This window comes from Misgurnus anguillicaudatus, unplaced genomic scaffold (genome assembly GCF_027580225.2).
Source record: "Misgurnus anguillicaudatus unplaced genomic scaffold, ASM2758022v2 HiC_scaffold_32, whole genome shotgun sequence".
In the NCBI taxonomy this organism is placed as follows: domain Eukaryota; kingdom Metazoa; phylum Chordata; class Actinopteri; order Cypriniformes; family Cobitidae; genus Misgurnus; species Misgurnus anguillicaudatus.
The window spans coordinates 3,287,521-3,314,637 of record NW_027395282.1 but is presented as its reverse complement, the minus strand read 5'-3'; the positions used below and the strand labels follow the sequence as shown (position 1 = coordinate 3,314,637).

Sequence of the window (27,117 nt, the reverse complement as noted above, 5' to 3'; positions counted from 1 at the left end):
GAGAGCAGGGGTACAAATTAATGCTCTGGGTGATTCCCCTTCATTTTCCAGCCCTTGACTACCACAGAAGCCACACTTGCATTTGACCTCAAGGACAACATCAAGTCAAGTAAGTTTTGATGATAAACTTGGATAAATATATTTGATCTATGGTATTATAGTTTAACTAGCAAATACCAAAATATGTTTATACAGTAGCTAGCTAGCCAGTAAATCAGTTACCTAAATGTAAGCGAGCACTATTATAATAACTATAATAATGTTTATTATGCTTTTAATGAAAGTTTTTTTTTATTAAAAGACTTAAAGTTCTACTTGCAATTAAATCAGTCAAGACGTAATTTTTAGCATTTGTATAACTTGCATGCATGTCTGCTTATAACCAAACAATGTGTTTATTTATGTTTGTATATGATACAGTTTATATACATTTTCCCAAATATTCAAAAAATCCCCAGCGTCCACAGATTAAAAATAAATAACATAACATAACAAAAATGTGTTTTTGTAATCTGGGTGGTAAATAAGACAATCAATACTTCAGTTTTATGGCGACTTTAATGCCTCTTTTTGTCTCTTTTTTACACCCATAGAGTGAAAGTGATTGAGACCAATCCACCAATAAATGCTGGAGTCAAACACACAGAGAAATCACTCCATGTGTGACAACTGAAATCTTCATGACATAATGTTGATGCTGGTGAAAGAGGAGCTTGAGAAGATGACAGATCCACAACCATGCAGAATAAAGGATGAAGATACTGAGGAACAAATAGGTTGGTGTCTGTTTTTCAATCTTTATTATTGATGGTTGAGGAATAATCATAAAAACATTGAGAAACATGAGGGGAAAATAAACTAAAATCCATGAGATTATAACTTTCTGCATCTATAATACATTCAGTAGAATTAGATTGAAACATCAGGTAAAGAGTTTTATCCAAAGCAACCTTCAGTGGTTTGAATGACTCTGATCTCTGGGAATTGATCCATGCAATGCTCTACTAAAGTTAAATCTCATGTTGTGTTCACGTCATAACCGAGAGAATTTTCTTTTACCCAAAAAAATAGTAATTAATGTTAATGCATCAGATTGAAATTTATGGACTTTGTTTACAAAATTGTAGATTTTTAAATTTTGTTTCCCCCACCTTGTTACACTTGTGGTGTTTCTGGTCAAAAATGACCGGCCTGCAGAAAATAGCTAATAACCAGGGCCTTCTAATGTCTCAGACAGAAGAGAGAAAAGGAAGAGATGCACATTGTGTGCCCCAAAAGATGTCCAAACAAGCACTGTCTATTTTACAGTGAGGAAAATAAGTATTTGAACACCCTGCTATTTTGCAAGTTCTCCCACTTTGAAGTCATGGAAGGGTCTGAAATTGTCATCGTAGGTGCATGTCCACTTTGAGAGACATAATCTAAAAAACAAAATCCAGAAACCACAATGTATGATTTTTAACTATTTATTTGTATGATACAGCTGCAAATAAGTATTTGAACACTTTTCTATAGCTAGAATTCTGACCCTCAAAGACCTGTTAGTCTGCCTTTAAAATTTCCACATCCACTCCATTTATTATCCTAAATTGGATGCACCTGTTTGAGGTTGTTAGCTCCGTAAAGACACCTGTCCACCCCATACAATCAAGTAAGAATCCAAATACTAACATGGCCAAGACCAAAGAGCTGTCCAAAGACACTAGAGACTAATTCAGGCAGCAGACACATTCAGTTGTTAGTGTTGCTCTCTCTAACGAAACTAAATGATTTAATTACAAGAAAATATCAAAACGATGGTGAAAGACGGTGTCGCTGTGGGCAAGTGATCTAACCGGTGAGAGGCTGAAGCACCGGTAATCACAGTTTTACCGACTATGGCAACAAGCCTATTTGTAATCTGCAGTCAATTAATTGAACATTTGCTTAGAACGATTCGGTACGTGAGAACCAGACCCATCATCGAAAGTCAGTGTTCGCTCACCACGCTGATCACTGCCCTATCTGGGCTACATATCTGACAGAGATTCCCTGGCTCTGATGTAGGCCTCTCTGTTTTTGCTGGTCAATAATAAGATAAAACCCGCAGTATTTGGTGTCATTAAATTATTAGTTGTTTTTTATTCATATTTAGGGTCTTTGTTGTTTTGGCGCGCTGCACATTTTAATAAAACTATATTTATATGCGGACAACACTCAACTCCACTGATCCCCCGCATCTCGGCATGCCTAAGGGACATCTCACTCTGGATGAAGGATCACCATCTCCAGCTTAACTTTGCAAAGACATAACTGCTTATCATATCATCTGAACCAAAGATTCAGCACAACCTTTCCATTCACCTAGGTTCCTCGACCATCACGTCTTCCAGGACAGCCAAAAACCTGGGAGTGGTCATTGATGATCAGCTTAGCTATACGGAGCATGTTGCCAGCACCGCTCGCTCTTGTAGATTCATCCTCTACAATATTAGGCCTTTCCTAAATGAGCACGCTACGCAGATCCTTGTCCAAGCTCTTGTCCTCTTCAGGCTGAACTACTGCAATGCGCTACTGGCTGGACTTCCAGCCTGCACAACCAAACCCCTACAGATGATTCAGAGCACAGCGGCAAGAGTGGTCTTCAATGAGCCAAAGAGGGCGCACGTGACTCGTCTTTTTGTCAAGTTACACTGGCTTCCTATAGTAGCTTGCATCAAATTTGAAGCTCTGCTCCTGGCCTTTAAAACCACCACTGGGTCAGCAAAAAAAACTACTAACAAAAATGTACTACCCAACCCTTGTCTATGTATACTTGATGACTTGTGGCGCTTTTCCATTGCATAGTACCCCACGGTTTGGTTTAGTTTGGGTCGGGTAAGCTTACTTTTGGGAGCTTTTCCATTGGGTGCAGTACGTAGTACCCAATACTTTTTTTCGTACCACCTCGGTTGGGGTTCCAAGCGACCCGAGCTGATACCAAACGTGACGCGAAAACACTGTAGATCACTGATTGGTCTGATAGAATCGTCACGTCATCGCTATAATGTAAAATATTAGCTTTACCTCAATGCTAGCTTGCGCTGTCTCGAGCAAACATGTTGTCATCTGCTCTGCTATAAGTTTCCGAACTCCCATTTAGCGATGAAAAACATCCACAAGTTGAGAATCAGTGACACCATAACAGTTTTTTCCAGACTTGCAGTTTGTGGCGGAACATTTGCGACGGGCACGTCAGCATTATATATGCTTAAATGCAACCTAAATGAGGCTCCGCGGAGCGCCGTCGGCTGACGCGGGTGTTTGTACAGAACCTGTCATGTGAGACAGGGGTATAGTGATAAACGCGATGTGCAAACATCTGTTTGTGGTGGTCAATTTTAATTTTGTGGCGGACTGAGAAATAAATAATTGTATGGGAATATACAAGGACGCTCTCACTTGTATGATGTCACAGCAGGCAGCGCAAATATAACGACACGCCTATAATCAGGGTCCGAAATTAACACCCGCCAAGCGCCAAATGCGGGTAGATTTTCCGTTTGGCGACTAAATTCAAAAGGCTACCCGCCACACTGGCGGGTGATTATCATACCAAAATATTAATGCAATATAATGTGTTTGCCAGTAACTAATCTGGGAACGAGGTGAGCTAGCCACAGAAAGTCTCTACGCTCCAAGTCTTGCACTAGAGACGGTCTGTTTCTAGCTAGTACTGCAGTTAACTTGCGGTCTGCAGCTATCTGCTGCATATTAGCTATCAAAATGCATCCCCGCCCTGCCCGTCGGGCTATCTTGACTTTATAGGGAGGAAAAATATATTTAAATGCTTATGCATTCTTTCACAGATTTGGATGGGTAATAATGGTGTATGAAATTCAGGCATATGGGTATTTAAATTACGTTTGAGCCCGCGCTCGAGTTTTACTTTCGCGATCGCGCGAAAAGACGCAGTACAGGAAGCAATCCGTCATGATTTGTCATGGATTTGTCGGGCCAATCCTCCAACTTCGTCCTGTCAGTCATTATCCTCACATAAGAAAATTAAATCTCTCGCAGCAAGCTTTAAAGTACAGATTGCACGGGCAGTGAAGAGAGTGACTGTGCAGAATCTCTCTTAAAGCGACAGCCCCTGTTTTTCTGATTGAAAAAATTATCCAATCTGTAACTGGATGATCCAAACTGTGAGTTTTGTGACCCACTAAACCACTTTTAAATGGTGAGTATATCTGGCGTGAGGATGAGCAGGAAAAGTTATTTTACATGGAAATCCAGTCTTTTTGTTTGTTAAAAAACAACAGCATCAAAACAACAACAAGAATAGCAGATTAAACATTGTGGTTGGAGGACCTATTGGCTTTGTATTGGCAAAATTTGGCCCGTGGTAAAAGAAATTGAATAAGACTGTAATATGCACACAAAGTCAAGTGGCATTTTCTTATCTGTGACTTCAGTTAATATTTCAGATTCAGAATCTGATGTATAGATATTTCACTTCGGTTAGAAGAAAAATTTGTACTGATGATTGATATGTACTGACAATTAATATGTGTTAATCAGTTTATAAGAAAAATCCAAGGCACTCGAATGTTGTAAATATAGTTAAAAAGCCTTTATTTTCACATGGCTTTTTGTTTTAAAAACAGGTGACAAATACACCTACGCGTTGCGGCTAACAAGCCTTCGTCAGGGTGTAACAAACACATGCACACACAAGTTCATTTGAACGGCAGTCAATTAGTCCAATAGCGATCACCTGGTCGCGATATGTAAGGGAGCTTAAAGAGAGAAAGCTCAATGTAACCCACACACCAAAGACACAGCCAATACATTACTCATCAAAACACCATACAGAGAGAGAGGAAAAAAAAAAAAAAAAAAAAAAAAAAAAAAAAAATCAAAATCAAAACTATATAAATTCCACAGTTCAATAAATGTCCAACTCAAAATACAAAGTATTATAATTCAACACTTATCACAAAAAGGGTACAAAGTCCAATTCTCCATTTAAACCTGGAAATGTTGTTGCTTTCAACGTATATATCCAAAAGGACTCTCTTTGTAAAAGCCTTTTAACCCTATCTCCTCCTCTTGTCATTCTAGGAACATGTTCTATACCAATAATCTTTAATGTGCTCGGACTACCATGATTTGCATTTTTATAATGTTGAGCCATTGGGTAAAGCGGATTACAAACTCTAATTGCATTTTTATGTTCCGATAATCTGATCTTTAATTTCCTCGTAGTCATCCCTATGTAGAAGCAACCACACGGGCATTCCAACCTATACACCACAAACGAGGTATTGCAATTAATAAATGATCTTATTTTAAATTCAACTCCTAAGGTTACATCTTTAAACATATTCGTCTTCAACATATTATCACAATGATTGCAGTTGCCACATTTGTAATTTCCTGCACTTTGACGTAACCAGGTGTATGGTCTCTTAGATGGAAGGTGACTTCTCACTAATTTGTCCTTTATTGTAGGTGCCCTTCGGAACACAACGGAAGGAGACTCAGGCATAACTTCCCGAAGATGAGGATCACTCAGCACAATTTCCCAATTACGTTTTATGATGTTCTTAATTCTGTTCGCCTCTGTGCTATATTGTGTCACGAAATAAACAGAATTATCTGAATCATTTAATTTGTGCTTTTTTACTAACAATTCATCTCTACTGATATTACTTGCTCTATTATATGCTTTGTTGATCACACTATTTTTGTACCCTCGTTCCTGAAATCTTTGAGTCATCTCTTGAGCTTTGATGTTAAAATCCACTTCTTTATCACATATTCTTCTCAACCTTTGAAATTGTCCGAAGGGAATGTTATCAGTTATCCATGGCGGATGAAAACTGTCTGATCTTAATATAGTATTTCTATCCGTTTCTTTTCTAAAAATAGTGGTATGCAACACTCCATTAAGATCTTTAGAGATTTTTAAATCCAAGAAGTTAATCTCGGTACGTGAAAAGTCAAGACTCAACTTCAAATTTATATTGATGTTATTTAAGTATGAATGGAATGCTATCAGCTCTGTCTCCGAACCAGTCCAAATCATGATAATGTCATCTATATATCTTCCCCACCACCTCACATACTTTAAATATGGATTTGAATCTGAAAAAACAAATTTCTTTTCCCATAGTCCCAAATACAAATTAGCATAGTTTGGTGCGAAACATGCACCCATAGCTGTACCTTTAATTTGTTTATAGAAATTCTCTTGGAAAAGAAAAAAGTTGTTATTTAATGTCCATTCTGCTAGTTGTACAATAAAATATGCAGGTGGCATTTCGGTAGGTAATCTCATATTCAAGTAGTAAGCTATTGCTTCCAGCCCATCTTTATGATCTATATTTGTATATAGCGATTCCACATCCATAGTCACCAATAACGATGTTTCATTAGTTTTCATTTCCTTAATAATATTCAATACATGGGTTGTGTCTTGAATAAATGAAGGTAGTTCACTAACCAATGGTTTAATAAAAAAATCAACATATTTTGAAGCCGGCTCTGTAATAGACTCATTACCACTAATTATAGGTCTACCTGGTGGGTTTTTTAGATTCTTGTGTATTTTAGGAAGCATATAAAAAGTAGGGATTCTAGGATCTTTACAAAACAGGAAATCATATTCATTATTTGAGATCCAACCCTCATCTTTAGCATGTGATAAAATATCTTTCAATTCATTTTTAATACTTTCTACTGGATTCAATTTCAGGCGTTGGTAGTACTCACAATTCTGTAATTGTCGCAAAGCTTCTTCTACGTACTGATCTCTGCCCCATACCACCACTGCACCTCCCTTGTCCGCTCTTTTTATTACAAGATCATCGTTTTTAGAAATCCAGTCCAAAGCTTCTACTTCATCTTTAGGAAGATTGTATTGTTTTCTTCTTTTTGAAACGAAGATCTTATCAATGTCATACGTTACTTTTTTGTAGAATGAATTCAACGTTGGATTAGATACACTTGGCATAAATGTTGACTTAGGTTTAAAGGTTGACATCTTCTTATCGTAGGTGCGGGAAGCTGTTTCAGATGTATAGTACCAAGCTTTTAATTGAAGACTTCGATGAAACTTGAATAAGTCCACTTTAGTCTGGAATTCTTTAGGTGTATTTATAGGGGCATAGGTCAGGCCTTTTGATAAAACTGAAATGCAACTTGTCGGTAGAGTGACGTTTGAAATATTAATCACTTCATTTCCCTTGTTCGGCTCCTCGTGTATCTGCCTTGAGTCGGGAATCTTGGTCGGTCTACTTCTTCCTCGTCTCGTTTTCCGCTTTCTTGTCTTTTGTATCTCTGATTCATTCTGGACCTGTTTTCTAAAAAATCTCTTCTCGGTGAAGTGTCCGTTGCTGAAACATCTTCGTCACTACTCGGTAAGTTAAAAGACACTGATCTTTTTCTATATATCTTCACATCTCTTTGTGACCATGTATATACCTTTTGCTCTTTATAGTCTTTTTCATCTCTTCTAAACTTTGCCAACTTCTCTTGCTTGAGCTTTTTGGATAGTTGTTCTAAATCTTCTTTAAGTTTTTTCTCAAACTGAGGAAGCATTTCATGCCCATCTAGCAACATCTCTTCTTTGATTTTTACAATCTGTTTTTGCATTTCTATCTTCTGTTTTTTTGCTTCTTCAATTAGTAACAGCATAAGGTCCTGGGAGCATTTATTTAATATTGCTTCCCACTTTTGTCTAAATTCTGTTTCTCCATGACCAAACGAAGGGAATTTTTTAATTCTGAGTCCCCTTGGAATCATGTTTTCTCTCCAATAATCAGATAATGTAACAATATGAAGATGTAATCTCAGTTCTTTTTCCGAATGTCTTTTAAATTCTTGACTCAGTTTTTTAAAATCCACATGCTGCAGTCCATGGTCTTCACTCAATAGTGTGTCTGTAACAATAATCTTCTCACCTTGTTCTTTAGAGTAGGAAAAGTGACTCGTCGTCATCTTGCTGGTGAAGAATTATATCAATCCCCAAAAAACGTACTTGACGGAGCAACTTCTGCACAAAACGATCCCTTATCGTCCTTATTTCATCAAAGCAAAGAAATGCAAAAGAAGTGCTACATGGGGTGTAAAATGCTCTTCTCGGTGCTCTTTGGATGTAAGGGATAATGCTAATCAGTTTATAAGAAAAATCCAAGGCACTCGAATGTTGTAAATATAGTTAAAAAGCCTTTATTTTCACATGGCTTTTTGTTTTAAAAACAGGTGACAAATACACCTACGCGTTGCGGCTAACAAGCCTTCGTCAGGGTGTAACAAACACATGCACACACAAGTTCATTTGAACGGCAGTCAATTAGTCCAATAGCGATCACCTGGTCGCGATATGTAAGGGAGCCTAAAGAGAGAAAGCTCAATGTAACCCACACACCAAAGACACAGCCAATACATTACTCATCAAAACACCATACAGAGAGAGAGGAAAAAAAAAAAAAAAAAAAAAAAAAAATCAAAACTATATAAATTCCACAGTTCAATAAATGTCCAACTCAAAATACAAAGTATTATAATTCAACACTTATCACAAAAAGGGTACAAAGTCCAAGAGCTGATAGCATTCCATTCATACTTAAATAACATCAATATAAATTTGAAGTTGAGTCTTGACTTTTCACGTACCGAGATTAACTTCTTGGATTTAAAAATCTCTAAAGATCTTAATGGAGTGTTGCATACCACTATTTTTAGAAAAGAAACGGATAGAAATACTATATTAAGATCAGACAGTTTTCATCCGCCATGGATAACTGATAACATTCCCTTCGGACAATTTCAAAGGTTGAGAAGAATATGTGATAAAGAAGTGGATTTTAACATCAAAGCTCAAGAGATGACTCAAAGATTTCAGGAACGAGGGTACAAAAATAGTGTGATCAACAAAGCATATAATAGAGCAAGTAATATCAGTAGAGATGAATTGTTAGTAAAAAAGCACAAATTAAATGATTCAGATAATTCTGTTTATTTCGTGACACAATATAGCACAGAGGCGAACAGAATTAAGAACATCATAAAACGTAATTGGGAAATTGTGCTGAGTGATCCTCATCTTCGGGAAGTTATGCCTGAGTCTCCTTCCGTTGTGTTCCGAAGGGCACCTACAATAAAGGACAAATTAGTGAGAAGTCACCTTCCATCTAAGAGACCATACACCTGGTTACGTCAAAGTGCAGGAAATTACAAATGTGGCAACTGCAATCATTGTGATAATATGTTGAAGACGAATATGTTTAAAGATGTAACCTTAGGAGTTGAATTTAAAATAAGATCATTTATTAATTGCAATACCTCGTTTGTGGTGTATAGGTTGGAATGCCCGTGTGGTTGCTTCTACATAGGGATGACTACGAGGAAATTAAAGATCAGATTATCGGAACATAAAAATGCAATTAGAGTTTGTAATCCGCTTTACCCAATGGCTCAACATTATAAAAATGCAAATCATGGTAGTCCGAGCACATTAAAGATTATTGGTATAGAACATGTTCCTAGAATGACAAGAGGAGGAGATAGGGTTAAAAGGCTTTTACAAAGAGAGTCCTTTTGGATATATACGTTGAAAGCAACAACATTTCCAGGTTTAAATGGAGAATTGGACTTTGTACCCTTTTTGTGATAAGTGTTGAATTATAATACTTTGTATTTTGAGTTGGACATTTATTGAACTGTGGAATTTATATAGTTTTGATTTTGATTTTTTTTTTTTTTTTTTTTTTTTCCTCTCTCTCTGTATGGTGTTTTGATGAGTAATGTATTGGCTGTGTCTTTGGTGTGTGGGTTACATTGAGCTTTCTCTCTTTAGGCTCCCTTACATATCGCGACCAGGTGATCGCTATTGGACTAATTGACTGCCGTTCAAATGAACTTGTGTGTGCATGTGTTTGTTACACCCTGACGAAGGCTTGTTAGCCGCAACGCGTAGGTGTATTTGTCACCTGTTTTTAAAACAAAAAGCCATGTGAAAATAAAGGCTTTTTAACTATATTTACAACATTCGAGTGCCTTGGATTTTTCTTATAAACTGATTAGCATTATCCCTTACATCCAAAGAGCACCGAGAAGAGCATTTTACACCCCATGTAGCACTTCTTTTGCATTTCTTTGCTTTGAATTAATATGTGTTCTTTTTGTTTTTATAGATGTTTTGTCTTAATATTCTACATTAAAAGTAATGTATTTTTTATTCGGGCTACTTGCATTCATTTCAGGCTACCAAAAACTGAAGAGTGCCTGCCCGAAGGGCTACCAGGGATTTTGAAATTTTGCTAGCCCTGCCATGAATACAGCAAATAAAAACAATGTACATGTGACAAAAAAGGCTGTTAATTATTCTGGCCGGTAAAAAAATATGCTTGGCTGGTGGATTTTTTCATCTACCAGTCCCTGTGGCAGGTGAGCCAAAAAGTTAATTTCGGACCCTGCCTATAATCCCTCCCACTGCAAAGTGATACTAAACTCGATGGAAAAGCTAACCACGCCAAAGTGAGGTGAGCTGACCCAAACTAAACTAAACCGTGGGGTACTATGCAATGGAAAAGCGCCATTGATGAGACTATTTCCAGTGCACTTATGTATTGCTGTTCTTGTGTTGCTATAATTGCTTCTATTGTTTACCTCATTTGTAAGTTGCTTTGGACAAAAGTGTCTGCTAAATGTAAATGTTATATAGTATTGCTTTTCCATTTAATCTTGACGCGAAACTAGCGCTTTTTTATATATATATTTTTTTCAATTTCACACACCTCTTTAATAGTATCTTTGGTGATCTCCGACTGGCGGAGTCTGGTGTCATTTGCGCCGGGCGTGATTAACAATTTTAGAAAACTTACGCTTAGCATTAGCCAGCACTTTAAGTTTGGATCTAATGTTTGACACTCTGGCTCTCGGTATACAGTCAACTATGGTGGCTGGTCCCTCAATGTTCACGTTCTTGAGTATCGAGTCTCCAATAACCAGAGCACCTTTAACAGATGTCTCAGCCGGTGTATTGCTTAAAATGTCGAATTTGTTAGAAACTACTAGGAGGGTCTTCCATGGCCATCGAATATGACTATGCCACCTGACAGTCACCCAGTTAGTCGGCCGCCTTAACTTAGTTGCCGGAACCGAGCTATGTGTATTACGCGTTACCGTAGGCGCACCCGAAACAATGTTTGAAACATTAGCATTAGCGGACTTACTGTCCTCAACGAGCGTTCGGATGCACGCTTCTAGTTCTGCAACCTTCACCGTCAGCCTTACTACTTCAATACACTTAGCACATGTAAGTCCCTCTGTGCTGATGGAAGAAGCTAAACTAGATAGTAGGAAAATAGGATTTAGATGATGAACTCGACAGTGTTGCCACTCTCTTATTTTACATGTTTTTGTCACACTCAGTCTAACATGCGGAGTTAGCCACGTCCACTATTTTACATTCTGCAGAATAGACAGAATAGAAAAATCTGTTACGTCTGACATTTTATTTTGCGGTAACGGAATGTACCGTCATACCGCCCAGCCCTAGTGTCTGCTCTCCACCTCTTTTATTAAGCGAGGGTTTAAAATTGCGCAAGCTTATTTAATCAATTGCTCTTAAATGAGAGGTTCAGTAACAACACAAGCACCTGTAATCTCATATACTTTAATATTAGTGCATTACACTGCATCAGTTTAAACGTGTCATATCACCTGCTTGCATTTTTAACAACTCACAAGTGGACAAAACGCGAAGTCTGAATGGGAATCTGTCTCTCTCGTCCACTTATAATCCATTCAACCACTTGTTTTTGCACCGCAACCTTGTTTCTTTGTATTGCCTGATAATATTTTTTAATAAATAGTGTTAGAAATACCCATAAAACATCATTTATTGTAACATTATTTGGGGGCTCGTCCGGGATCTAAATATTTCCTGGAGTGTATTGAGTTGTTATTGAACTCGATTTCACTTAAACTGTTTAAAAATAGACATTCCAAGCATCAAATGTGTTTTGTCACTCTGGTTTATCAATATGAACTAATTACTGTCTTCATTTTAGATATGATGGAAGTTAAAGAGGAGAGTCAAGCTGAAGTGGATGAGAAACATCAGATTGTAAAAATAAACCATAATGTTTCACCGAAAGAAACTCTGAAGACAGAAGACATAAAGTGTGAAAATAGTTTCAGTGAAGATGAACGACCTGCAGATCACAAGAGGACTCACAGTGAGGAGAAACCTTTCACATGTCAACAGTGTGGAAAGAGTTTCAGAAGAAAAGCTGACCTTAACGCACACATGAGGATTCACACTGGAGAGAAACTTTACACGTGTCACCTATGTGAAAAGAGTTTCACCTTTCAAACGAACCTTAACCGCAACGTGAAAACTCACAGTGGGGAAAAGCCACACGCATGCCATCACTGTAACAAGAGTTTCATAGATAAAAGTCAACTTAAGAAACACATAAGAGTTCACACTGGAGAGAAACCTTTCACGTGTCAACAGTGTGGAAAGAGTTTCAGAGTTGAATGTAGCCTTAAGATACATGCAAGAATTCACACTGGAGAGAAACCATTCACTTGTCATCAGTGTGGAAAGAGTTTTACAGCTGCAGGTGAACTTAAGAAACATTTGAGAATTCACACTGGAGAGAAACCATACGTGTGTCAACAGTGTGGAAAGAGATTCAGGGCAAAATCTAACCTTGATGTACATTTGAGCACTCACACTGAAGAGAAACCCTTCACATGCCATGAGTGTAAAAAGAGTTACAAAGCAAAAGCTACACTTAACAAACACATGAGAATCCACACTCGATAGAAACCATTCATGTGTCAACAGTGTGGATATGGCAACAAAGTTTAGAAATCAGCTGAGGTCTTATTAATAAAACTGTCTGGAGGATCCTTACTAAAAGTCTACATGCGCACAAAAGCCAAAAATGGCGTACGGCAAAAAAGATTCAGGCCGTTTCTCAATCTGTGTTCTTGTAAAACGTCATCAGTCGTGCCCCAAGTACTGTTCCAATTCCAAGTTCACATCAACTCAAGTTCATTTAACATCCCCAGATGTGTTCTTGATCCGTTCTTTTTCTTAAGGATGCATCAGAAGGTGACTTGTGTGGACTTATGACAGCCAAGTTTCCCAGAATGCATTTCACGTCAACGGCAGTGGAGCTTAAAATAATAATAATAATTTGTTACATTTATATAGTGCTTTTCTCAGTGCTCAAAGCGCTTTACATATGAATGGGGGAATCTCCTCAACTACCACCAATGTGCAGCATCCACCTGGATGATGCGACGGCAGCCATATTGCCCCAGAACGCCCACCACACACACCAGCTTATTAGTGGAAAGGAGACAGAGTGATATAGCCAATTAGTATGAGGGATGATTAGTAGGCCAATGGGCAAGTTTGGCCAGGATGCCGGGGCACACCCCTACTCTTTTTCGAAGGACATCCTGGGATTTTTAATGACCACAGAGAGTCAGGACCTCGGTTTAACGTCTCATCCGAAGGACGGTGCTTTTTTTGACAGTATAGTGTCCCCGTCACTATACTGGGGTGTTAGGACCCACACAGACCACAGGGTGAGCACAATATTTGCACAATATTTGAAATATTACTCTTTCTGTGTCATAAAATGTTGCCGTTTAGTCAAGAAAATAGATGAATAAACTTTAAATCTGTGGTCAGTTAGTAAAGATAGCTCCTATATAAACATTTCCTCTGATGATTTTGGATATGTGAGTTCAAGTTGATATGGGCAGTCAGTGCCGTGTACACCGCCGACGCCGAGGGCAGATTCATCTTTGCAAGTCCTCCTGAAATTTGCCACTGTCTCAATGCAGCTGCTCTGCCCTTCAGTGTCTGATGGTTAAACATGAAATATTTCTGTGGCTTCCAAATTTCCAATTTTATCCCTTGTTTCTTAACCACCGTGAGAGGTAATGATGCAATGTTTCTGACGCGTACAAAGTAGCATAAAATCCAAAGAGGCTTGTTGATGTTTCTTAATGATAACTTTATTGTATCAAAATTAAAGATGCATTATAGCATAAAACAAACAACACAAAGACACTTTCAGCCATTCTCCATGTGTATCGTCAAATAACTGTATGATCTTGCACCAGCGCCTTCCTCCTGTCATGGGTGGCATAACCTTTTAAACATTTCTCTCACCTATACAACCTCGAAGAAGTAAACAATTAATCATACAACAACAGAATTATATTTAAATGAACAAATTGAACAAAAAAGGTTAAATAAGCTAACTATGGCTCCTACATTTCCCTTTCGATATATGCAACTGGCATTTTTTGGTCTTTTCAATTTATTTCTCTTTATTATTCATATGAAGTCTGTTATTTGTTATTATCATTTTAACTGATGTTAAAGTTAAGTTTCGTAACTTAAATCACATATTTTCAATATAATCTTAACACTGAACCACTGCCTTTGTACTTTAACTAGATTTTTTTCTTGTGTTTACTTCATGTTGTACAAAAGTTATATAATATTTTATTTTGTAATACATTGAAGCTAATCAGCTGTCCGTGTACTTTTGCATCTGTTCATTTTTCCTTTTTAACCATGACAAGAAAAATAAAATATAAATGTCTGTTTCATTTTTAAAATGCAATGTTAAAGGTACAAATTTGAATTAGAACTGTATTCAGAACATTCTAACAAAATAAATAATGGGTTGATCTTTTTCACATTTACTAGGTTGATAGAAGCACTTTTAATACTATGACCTCTTTAAGGCAGAGTAATGAATAGGTTATTTGCATTTTGCTCAGGAATAAGGATCGGATTAATATCCGTTTAGCTAAAACTCATTTTTGTGGTCGAATGCAACTGGACGGTTTTAACAAGTCTATCTGATCAGAGAAGTGACCTCGTGTAAGGCCCTATAATGACTGCTGGAATGCAAAATTTTTTTTTAAATAATGTGAAAAAATATAGTAAAAAGGACATTCTTAAATGTAACTTGGTGAGAAAACTGGCAAAATAATTAGGGAAATCAAAAATGTTAAAATTATTTGGTTGTTTGGCATTCGGCTGAGTTTTTCCATTTTATTCGGCTTCGGACAAGAATTTTCCTTACAGTGCATCCCTATTTCTTTTTGTAAGAAGGCATTTGATAAAAATTCAGTCAAATTAGATGAAGTGAGACGTTCAGAGGATATTTCTATATTATTACTCAAAATAGAAATTTGTGAGTAATAATAAAGGCAAGAGAATAATAATTATACGTCCATAACCAGGCTGAATAGCTGTTAATGGGGGTCCCCAAAACCTTAATCCTCTGATTTAAATAAAATAAAATTGTGATTGATACATGAGAAACAGATTGTGAATGTTTTACTGACATTAAATGTTTTAATGTCTCTTTTTTTTGTCACCTCTAGTTTACACCCACAAGTAAAAGTGATTGAGACCTTCAGTGAAGCTCCTCCTACAACAATCCACCAATAAATGCTGAAGTCAAACACACAGAGAAATCACTCCATGTGTGACAACTGAAATCTTCATGACATAATGTTGATGCTGGTGAAAGAGGAGCTTGAGAAGATGACAGATCCACAACCATGCAGAATAAAGGATGAAGATACTGAGGAACAAATAGGTTGGTGTCTGTTTTTCAATCTTTATTATTAATGGTTGAGGAATAATCATAAAAACATTGAGAAACATGAGGGGAAAATAAACTTAAATTCATGAATTGATAACTTTCTGCATCTATAATACATTCAGTAGAATTAGATTGAAACATCAGGTAAAGAGTTTTATCACAAGCAACCTTCAGTGGATTGAATGACTGTGATCTCCATGCAATGCTCTACTAGTTAACTACGAAGACTATCAGTCTCTCTCTCAAAAAAGTGTTTTTGTAGCTTTTGGGATCCCCCCCCCACCTTGATAAACTTGTGGTGTTTCTGGTCATAAATGACCGGCCTACAGAAAATAGTTTATAACCAGGGTCTTCAAACAGAAAAGAGAAAAGGAAGAGATGCACATTGTGTGCCCCAAAAGATGTCCAAACAAGCACTGTCTGTTTTAAATGCAAAGCGCCCATTAACAAGGCACATGAAATAGGCTACAGTATTGTCATTCATGTGCATACGTTCAGTAAATGCATTAGATGCATGCTTCATTTACATGAGCTCACACAAAGTTGATGTCATTTTGTCACAGCGTTTTTCATTTTGGTTTGTTCTTAAATAGGTAAATTTAATGACTTGGATTTGATAGGGAACGGCACAGTTGTAAAATAATTTTCTGATTGTGTTTTGTGATCTTCCACCTTCACTTTAAATGGACGATCATTTTTGACTGGGATCACCACAACAAGGGTGACTCTGTGTCATTTTGTACAATGAAAAAAACAGTAGAAATTACAGTGTTACTTGCAGCTGGTTGGCGGTAACTTATTGTAGATATAAATGTATGCCTTATACGTCAGATTATATGCATTTTATTTTGTTTCATAAACATTTATGGTTTAAAGATATTTTGGAGCATCTAAACCAACCAGTTCCTAACCATATACAACACAACACGTAAGCAAAAGTACAGTCACAGGTGTTTATTGCATAAATTGACCAAAAAAACAGCAGTATAAAAGTATTACAAACAATTCGCGTTGCAAACCTTGTGAACTGAAGCCATACGATCACTTTATATGAAGAAATCCACGAATGCAACGCAAACAGTCCGATCTCATTCAAATATAAACCGGAACATAGATCATGATGCAGTCGCTAACATCAGCCAATAGCGCTTCAGTTTTATAGCTAACCTAATGATGCAATCGGTCACAAGACACATGAGAGCCAACGCTGTTTCACAATCAAAGATGATGTATAATCGCTGCTTCTGGCGGCAGTTTTTGAATCAGTATACACAGGATATGATATCTACGGTGGATTGTGATCAGTTTTGCATCTTTTCTTCATATAAATTGATCGTTTGGCCTCGGTACACTTGAAATATTTTAAGTAATTTTTGAAAAAAGTTGTGATTGTTTTGTATGCTGTGTATAATATCAAATAATAAATAAATGGGTACGTTATTTGCTCTAAATTCCTGAATAGGGTAATGTGTAATAAAATACAACGAATCCTGGCATTTTAAACTAATAATCATACCCAAATGCATGTTATTACATAAAAATGATACCCCAAACTATAATTTCATAACCTAATATATAAAGTTTCACCTCTGGCCAGTAGAGGCGCTAATTTAGTAAACAGCTCTGTTGGGCGTAATTGAGGGAATGGACAAATGACCAAAAACGTTGTGTGTGATGGAGGATACGTTGTTAAAAACATACTTTATTCTTTTATTTTCTCTGAGACACATCAAACTTGCAACACTGTATTCACGTCCAGCGGTAGACTGAACAGAGGCATAAAATTCCCACAATGTCTCATTTAAAAGAGAAGCAGAGTAGATCTTTACAATTGTTCTGTTTTTGACGCAAAAAGTCACTGAAAGTGTTAACTGCCCATTTAGTTGTCTTTGTCCCATTGACTTTATCTTTGTCGTACTCTTTAAAGAAGAGACGCACACAGGTAACTAGCACATGCATCGCACACTAGAACTAACCAGCCGTAACTTAAGAAAATAATCGTCATTTTTACCCGTCTGTTAAAAAATGACACTGTAAACATCAGTTACAGCTTTAACTTGTTTTTAACTTGGCAAATAACCGTGTTATAAGCGGGATAATCCACGGCTAGCCATGCATTAAAGGATTTACATAATTTACCACTAGTTGTTGTTTTAGGTTGGAGCTTAAATTTCTGTACGCTGAGATTTCAGTTTAGTTTTGGTGCACACAGCACAGCATGCATTGCATTATTATATTATATATATTTTTGATCAACGCGCCAGCAGCTGAGCACTTGTCTAATTTGACGATCCCATTTTTTAATTGAAAGTTTGAGGTTGTGACTTAATTTCGATCGATTTCGATTTACAAATCGTTACACCCTTAGTACTGAGTAATAATCATATTGGCCTATTTTTTGTAATATCTTAAATCAAAAATAAGTTATTAAGGAATAATTGACGACGGGCTGTTGAATTATAAGAAAATAATGCACACCCAAGGTAATACGCGCTGTGCCGTTACACCGCGGGCGTGCATTATTTTCAAATAATTCAATTGAGTCTATTATTCATCTTATACCACGGTTACCAAAAATATTGCTCTGGTTATTGAAAAATAATCAGCACCCATGGAACATTTCTCAGCCAATCAGAATACAGCATTCAGTAGGTCCGTGGTATAATAATATTTAATCAGCACTGTCTCACCGTCACACTGTCCACTACAGGGCCACAGGAGGAGAGATGTCACGATTGAATGGGTTTATTCCCATTAATTCTCTCATATTCCTGTTAATTCCCATGGAAAGATTCCAGCCTTGAAAATTCCTGGAATTTTGCAACGCTATTCACAGATAGTGCTATTTTTACTAAGATATTCAGATGCATGAAAACCAGTCCTAACTGAAAGAAAACAAGTTGACTAAAAGATAGAATCCAATGTTTGGTGATATTGGAAACACCACAAGTGTTATGAACAAAACTACAAGAGCAGAAATTGACAATAGAAATGACATAATGTACTTTACATTAAAAATAATATGAATGCATGACAATCTCAAATGTGTTTTGTCATTCTGGTTTATCAATATGAACTATTTACTGTCTTTATTTTAGATATGATGGAAGTGAAAAAGGAGAGTCAAGCTGAAGTGGATGAGAAACATCAGATTGTAAAAATAAACCATAATGTTTCACAGAAAGAAACTCTGAAGACAAAAGACATAAAGTGTGAAAATAGTTTCAGTGAAGATGAACGACCTTCAGATCACAAGAGGACTCACAGTGAGGAGAAACCTTTAACATGTCAACAGTGTGGAAAGAGTTTCAGAGATAAACGTAAACTTGAGACTCATGTGAGAAGTCACATTAAAGAAAAACCACACGCGTGCCATGAGTGTGAAAGGAGTTTTATATCTGCAACTTACCTTAAGATACACATGAGGTCTCACACTGGAGAGAAACCTTATGTATGTCAACAGTGTGGAAAGAGTTTCAGAACAAAATGGCAGCTTAATGAACATGTGAGAATTCACACTGGAGAGAAACCACATCTGTGTCATCACTGTGGAAAGAGTTTTACAACTGCAAGTGAACTTAAGAAACATTCAAGAGTTCACACCGGAGAGAAACCGCACACGTGCCATCACTGTGAAAAGAGTTTTACAACTAAAGGTAATCTTAAGACACACATGACACTTCACACTGGAGAAAAACTGTTCACATGTCATCTGTGTGGAAAGAGTTTTAGAACGAAACGTGACCTTAATAGACACGTGAGAATTCACACTGGAGAGAACACATTCATTTGTCATCACTGTGGAAAGGGTTTTACGATGAAATGTGACCTTAATAGACACGTGATAATTCACACTGGAGAGAAACCATACTTGTGTCAACACTGTGGAAAGAGTTTCAGAACAAAACCTAACCTTAACCTACACATGAGGATTCACACCGGACAGAAACCACACGTGTGCCATCACTGTGAAAAGAGTTTTACAACTAAAGGTAATCTTAAGACACACATGACACTTCACACTGGAGAAAAACCGTTCACATGTCATCCGTGTGGAAAGAGTTTTACAATGAAATATGACCTTAATAGACACATGAGAATTCACACTGGAGAGAAACCATACGCGTGTCAACCCTGTGGAAAGAGTTTCAGGACAAAATCAAACCTTAATGTACATTTGAGAACTCACACTGAAGAGAAACCCTTCACATGCCATGAGTGTAAAAAGAGTTACAAAGCAAAAGCTACACTTAACAAACACATGAGAATCCACACTCGATAGAAACCATTCATGTGTCAACAGTGTGGATATGGCAACAAAGTTTAGAAATCAGCTGAGGTCTTATAAATAAAACTGTCTGGAGGATCTTTACTAAAAGTCTACATGCGCCCAAAAGCCCAAGATGTCTGTACTTGTGTTCTTGTGGACTTGTAAAACGTCATCAGTCGTGGCCCAAGTACTGTTCCAATTCCAAGTTCACATCAAGTCAAGTTCACATAACATCTCAGGATGTGTTCTTGATCCGCTCATTGTATCGAGGATGCATCAGAAGGTGACTTTTGTGGACTTATGAAAGACAAGTTAGAAGGCATTTCTCGTCAACGGCAATGGAGCTTAAAACCTGCACAATATTTGAAATATTACTCTTTTGTGTCATAAAATGTAGCTTTTTAGTTGAAAATATTGATGAATAAACTAGTGTTGTAGTCAAGACCACCTAAACCGAGACCAAGACAGGCCGAGACCAAGTCAAGACCAAGACCCCAGTGCAAGTCACTGCATTAAAACACTTATGATAAAATGTGGAATAAGTGAATAAACTGAATAAACTGCATAAAATTAATGGTAAAAAATAAAATTTGTGATGTGCCATCAGTTGTGGTCTTGACCGGTCTTGAAATAAAATTCAGAGTTCTCTTTGTCTGAGACCGAGACGAGACCGAGTAAAAATGCGGTCGATTCCAAGACGAGACCAAGACCGAGAACTACAACACTAGAATAAACTTTAATTCTTTGGTTAGTTAGTAAAGATAGCGCATATATTATAATTTTCTCTGATGATTTGGATATGTGAGTTCAAGGTGATCAGCAGGCCGTCAGCACTGTGTACACACCACTGAGGGCAGTATCCTCTCGGCAAGTCCTTCTGAAATTTGCCGTTGGCTCAGTGTAGCTGCTTTGCCCTTCAATGTCTGATCGTTAAACATGAAATATTCCCTTTGGATATACACTATATTGTCCAGAGTTTTGGGACACCCCTCCAAATCATTGAATTCAGGTGTTCCAGTCACATCAACTGAAAGGAACTCTTAATGCTTCATCATACCAAGACATTTTGGATATTTTCATGCTCCAACTTTGTGGGAACAGTTTAGGGATGGCACCAGTGCACAAAGCAAAGAGTGTGCAGAAACTTGACTGTCCTGACCTCAACTCAATAAAACATCTTTTGGATGAATTAGAACGGAGACTACCAGCGAGGCCTTCTCGTCCAACATCAGTGTCTTACAAATGTGCTTTTAGAAGAATAGTCAAAAATTCCCATAAACGCACTCTTAAACCTTGTAGAAAGTCTTCCAAGAAGAGTTAAAGCTTTTATAGCTGCAAAGGGTGGACAAAACTCCATATTAAACCATTATGGATTAAGAATATAAAGGCATGTGTCCCAAAACATTTGTTAATATAGTGCATCTAACTGGCATTTGGTCTCATCAATTTATTTCTCTTTATTATTCATATGAAGTCTGTTATTTGTTGTTATCGTTTTAACTAATGTTAAAGTTAAGTGTCATAACTTAAATCACATATATTTTCTATAGAATCTTAACACTGAATCACTGCCTTTGTACTTTAACTAGATTTTTTGTGTTTACTTCATGTCGTACAAAAGTTTTGTACATTTAATGAATAGTTTTATATCATATTTCATTTTGTAATAAATGCATTGAAGCTAATCAGGGGTCCATGTACTTTTGCATCTGTTTTTTTTCCTTTTTAACCAATGTTGTTGAGGTCCGAGAACTCTTAATCCCTTCAATAACACTCCCAACATCTGCTGGGCTGTCTTCGATGTCTGAACCATACATTTTTACAACAAGCGCTTCCATCACCATCTTGTGGATCGCCTCCTGGGTACTGGGTGCATCTGTATCCTGCAGGTGAGAATGACAATGATACAATTATTTTATGTTTATTAATAAGCTAAGAAAAATCTCATTTATCATTTAATGTTATTCAAAACCAACACATCACTTGATTCTGTAAAACTGAAGTATTTTAAGAACGGTCTCATATTCCATAATGTACAACAGCCAAAAAGTCAAAGAGTGCAAGTATTGTTTGCTTACCAACATTATTTAAAATATCTTGTTTTCTGCATTAGAAAGAATCTCCTAGGTTTAAAATACCATGATGGGGATGAGATAAAATAAAAAGTTATCCCAGGTGAAAAATTTTGTGGATCAACTGTTCTGTGCATGCTGTAGCGTTCTGCCGTTTTCTGGATTATCTGCAATGTTTCTATGGCAATGACGTTGCGCTGGCACGACAATCTGCCTCAACATCTGACGTGTTTACGTTTTACGTGACGCAACAGCATGACATAACCGAAAAGCTACACAAATGCGATTAGAGCGGTCAGACTAACTTGGATTTCCAGAAATGCGATTTGAAAAGGATTTTAAACCACCCATGGATGTAGCCCGAAACAGATTTCATGTGGTTTTTGGCCGTTCACACGTTCTAAATGTGACTGAATTGGAATCGATGGATTTCGAATATGCACCAAAATCATATTTAGACTGACAGTGTGAACAAGGTATAATTGTACTTCCCTGTTCTATTTTTGAGACACCATGAATATGAACTACAATGTGCTAAAAATCTGTTTAAAAAATGTATTTAGGTACCACTCGTAGTAAACTTGAACCCATCTTTGTATGAAAGTTGGGTTCAAGTTTACAAGTTTTAACTAAATACATTTTTAATACAGAGATAGTATATTCAAAGCACATTTTAGTTCATAATCATGTTGACTCAAAACAGCACAAATAAGTACACTTAGATAATCTTAAAAACATCTTAAAAGTACTAAAGAATACATTTTAGTATGCCAAGTATAAAGTATATAGTTTAAAAATAGAGCACTGTAAGTACAATATGGAAGTGTACTACTTTTTCACCTGGTATACCACAACATTTAAATTCCTTGATAATACAGCAAAGTATATACATGCACATAATATACTTACCAAATACTCTTTAATTAGACTGGTCAGGTCTTCATTCAGGTAGACAAAGAAAGATCGGAGTCTGAGCGATGTTGTCAGTCTAAATATGTAAATATCAAAATTTTATTAATTGTAGCATTCACAATATCAGGTAAACATTTACCTTTATTTTTAGATTATTGTGCAAAATACAGCATGTAAGTGGAAAACAACAACAAAAAGGGACACCTTAAACTGTATATGTTTATTTTTTTACAAGTTCCAGAAACTTTCTAATTCCAATTTCACCAGTTTTTAATTATCTGTCCATTGATGACTCCTCGTTTTGCATAGATCCTTATAAGCTTTGCAGAATATTCATTCATCTTCGCCAAGTATGTAGACACCAATGGGGCTGTTGTGATTTCTTTTAAACTCTGCACAAATCTACAAAACACAATAAATTATTGTTACCACAAAACCAATAAAGTTAAACATAAATGACTCAAAAACTTTTCACTCACCTCTTCCCTCTAGCAGGCCAACTAGTTTTGAAATCTGCTATTGAAGGCGATTCCTTGACAACCTCATGTCTCCTGATAGAAAAAAATGTCCATCAGCATTCATAATGTTTTCTCATTGTTCTTTTTAATTTCAGACAGAAGTATTACACTGACTACTTCCAGTGTTTTGGATGTCTCCGTTTGTGGATGGTAAGGGCAGTAGTTCACCTCAGCGTTGCATGTTTTTTTTATATATGGTAAGCAGCACTGGAAATTCCAGCTGGTTTGGGCTTGAATAAATTTAATTTCACTTCAGTACAGCCAATTTTTCTCACTTTTGTTATATATTTGGCAAGACACACTTTTGAAACACAGTCAGAGCTTAATGATGTAGATGGGGTTGACAAAATGACTGTGTCACAGGATGAAAGTGAAAGAGCTGGTGATGAGCAGGTACTCCTTTGAGAACTGTTCAGTTGTGGTGGGGGCGAGTTGTAAAAATCACTCGGTGTTGTCAGAAATACCACCTTTAGTGTACATTTGTCTTGAATTTCAGATGTGTACATGAGATAAGTCAGAATCCATGAACTGCAGCCTTAAATGTCCTTGTAGATTACATTGTTTTTCTTTCCTTTGACAGGTCACTCACTGAAGTAGAAATGGCATACTGAAGGATCACCTTTTGTAACTTTTAGCCAGACTGGAGAAGTCTTTGTGGTATGACTGTGGAAAACAAGTAAAATTTAGTTATTTTTTTTTTTAAATCAATTGTAAGTATGGTTTAAAAAAACATTAACTTATGAAATGTCTATTTAGCAAAATAAAAGCATATTTTACAACATATGCGTGGATTTGTCTTTTCAAAGTCACCAAACAAAGCACCAACCATATAACTCAAGCAATGGATAATCAATCATCAGCTAACTAAAATAGGCACTGACAGACTTTAACATACAATGCAGTTTTCCTAAAAAAAGTGTGATATGCTCTAGTTTAAATAATCTGTTTTAAGAAAACACATCTGGCTTCAGTCATGAACAAAAGCATCACTTGCCTCATCACCATAAAAACTTTTGACCTCTCATAATATTTCAGCAATGGAAACTACACCAGGCTTAAAATCACTCAGTGAAGGCTGGTTGTGTTTCTGTTTTTGTGTGATATAGAAGTCCCATTGACATTTGATTGGAAATCACAACCTGATAACATGCAAACTACCGTTTTACTCTTCTTTAAGTGTTTATGTCAGCAAAGTATTATTTTTCTGATGACAGTGCACTGCCATGCAAATTACAAGTGAAAGTGGGCCTTTGTCGTCATGCAATATTACATCTGTAGCATAATTCCTACTTAAATGAACAAGTAGAGCATACCATGTCTTGAATATATCAATAAGAATATGTACAATGATATCTATGATAACCCCCACAACGCACGTGCAGCAGTCTTTAATGTTTTAGTAATTTAGATCACAAATTTTACATTTCAACATAACTTACTTTAAGTATTCATTCAGAGTAACAACAAAAAATAAACTTTAAGAACCCCTTGAGGAAATGCTCTGATTAAACACAGGACAATACGTTTCAAAAGCAATATTATCAAAAGTAAAACAAGTTCAATGGCTAACGTTAACACCGGAACACGACGGAAAATCGAAGTTCAACTCACCACGAACACGTTAAGCAATCTATTCACCTTGAAACGCACAAATCACACAGTTTACAGAACACTGCTGCTATCATAAAACACTAATAATGGCCCGAAATTGAACAACACGTTTAATACTGTTTAAACACGTCACACGACAGATCGCGTGAAACACTCCATTACATTTGAAACGCACAAATCACACACTTTACCTCACCGCTGCACAAATGACGTGAAATCATCACCATCAAACACAAACAACATCGACTTCAACATAAAATAAAGTTGCCTCAACAATGTTTTAAGATGGATTGAAGAAAAAAACTTATTTAGTTTACTAACCGGAAACATCATCACCTGAGCACCGTCTTCGTGGAAGTCGTTAAAATGACGTCACATCCGGTAGTTTGAATCGCAAAAGTAAACCAATTACTTTAGTTTAAAGATAGGTAGTTAGGTAAACCAGAGTGAATAACAAATTGATTTAGCATAACACATTACACTTGTATTTTGTCTTAAAAATAAATGTGTATGTGTTTATGTAACTAAATATATTTGTGTATAATGAACAGTGCTACAAAACCCATTTTTTAAGGTATACATTCATTCACTATTCCCTACATTAGTTTATAAAATGAGTAAATGAATTCAAACTAAGTGGCCAAAGCGCTGAAGACACCATCTTGTGATCAAACACCATCTAAAATTTTGTTACGGTTGCAAAAGTTGCTATATGGTAAAATGAAAACAGCTTTATAATGTTTTGTCACGACCCGGTCTCTCCATTTCTTGTCTTATCCGAGTTTGAAAGATTAGGTTGTGACAGTACGTGTCTGCCCTGAGAGAGTTGTGTGACATGCCCTTCCGCTGTCCACGTTTCTCTCAGGGTTCGTGAATAGTTTCCCGCTCCTTTATGTTTCATTAGCTCCAGGTGTTTGTTGTTAGATTTCCCTATTTAATATCCTTCTGTCCTGTCCTCCGTGCGTTGGTATTATTCTCTGTTTCCTTCAAGGTCCTCGTGGTTAATCCTGTTCCTTGTCTCATGTGTAAGTTTATGTAGATTAGTGTTTCCATGTGTTGATGTCAGTTAGTTTAGTTCTTGTGTTCTGTTAATGTTTTACCCCCTCGTGGGTGTTTTGGTTCTGTGTTTTTGCGTGTATTAAAGTATTCTTTAAGTCTGCATTTGGGTTTTTTCATCGTCTTCCCCGTGTTCCAATCGTGTTTCGTTTGACCAGCTGAAGTCAACAATTAAAATTTCCTGAAGGTTTAACTCACTGACATTTACTGATACAGAACTAGATATAGATAAACAATTCTGGGAAGGGTGTTAGCTAGTGCTAGATATTTTTCATCACATAGAAAAAAGGAAGGAACTGAGCTCAACAGATCATCTACAAGGTGTTAAAACTGACAGCTACCGAGAACTGAACAACAACGTGTTTGTATGCATGTCTAATTAGTTAGGAACAGTTGTGTGTTACTGATTTTATTGTAAAAAAGAAAGATCTGAACTGTAATAAAAGATTAATGAATTTAGTGTCACAGTTAAACTAAAAGTTTGTTTTTTTATCAACAATAAGAAAAGTTCTTCTTTAATGTTTTGTAGCTGGTATATGTGAGTTTCTACAAAGAGAAATCATGAACTTCAGACTCTCATCACTGATCCTGCTGTTACACATTCAAGGTATGAAACACAGTTTTGTTGTTGTACTGAAACTATTTTCCTTCAGAAAGTGAATTATGTCTGATAGTGACTGTGTATCATTATGAAAAGATTGTTCAAGTTAATCCTCTATAGGTTGTATTTCAGTGAAGCTTTTAATTCTCACAATACTGTTCCTTTGTGAAAGATACATGAATTCAGATGAAACACAAATTAGTATTATTCATGCAATCACGTGATGCTTATTTTATATTATTAATTTGTTTTTAATGTGTAATTCATCTTTTTTTTTTAATTGTCAGATTTAGAAAAAAATCCCTACAGTTTAGTTTAGTCTAATTTAATGAACCTCACTTTACTCCAAAGACAGGATTTTGCATTTTATCATTACAATGCTTAAAGTGAGTTTGTAAATATAAAACTAAATAAATCGAAAGGTTTGTGTTTCAAAACAAAATTGATGAAT

At 36.5% G+C, this 27,117-nt stretch overlaps 2 protein-coding genes and 1 long non-coding RNA gene across 3 annotated transcripts; 2 read left to right on the top strand and 1 right to left on the bottom strand.

The window, feature by feature from the left end:
- Nucleotides 1-636: 636 nt before the first annotated feature.
- LOC129453635 (uncharacterized) lies at nucleotides 637-15,539 on the top strand. The gene is made up of 3 exons (XM_073865623.1): nucleotides 637-776; nucleotides 12,042-13,578; nucleotides 15,403-15,539. Exons 1-2 carry the CDS (start codon nucleotides 689-691, stop codon nucleotides 12,803-12,805), a joined length of 852 nt encoding a protein of 283 aa, XP_073721724.1. The 5' UTR covers nucleotides 637-688; the 3' UTR covers nucleotides 12,806-13,578; nucleotides 15,403-15,539.
- LOC141363099 (uncharacterized) lies at nucleotides 8,968-9,670 on the bottom strand. The gene is made up of 2 exons (XR_012368606.1): nucleotides 9,310-9,670; nucleotides 8,968-9,119 (listed from the first exon to the last, which is right to left on the bottom strand). It is a non-coding gene; the product is annotated as an uncharacterized lncRNA (long non-coding RNA).
- Nucleotides 15,480-21,581, top strand: LOC141349149 (uncharacterized). Its single transcript, XM_073865595.1, has 2 exons — nucleotides 15,480-15,620; nucleotides 18,725-21,581. Exons 1-2 carry the CDS (start codon nucleotides 15,533-15,535, stop codon nucleotides 19,906-19,908), a joined length of 1,272 nt encoding a protein of 423 aa, XP_073721696.1. The 5' UTR covers nucleotides 15,480-15,532; the 3' UTR covers nucleotides 19,909-21,581.
- The last annotated feature ends 5,536 nt before the right edge of the window (nucleotides 21,582-27,117 follow it).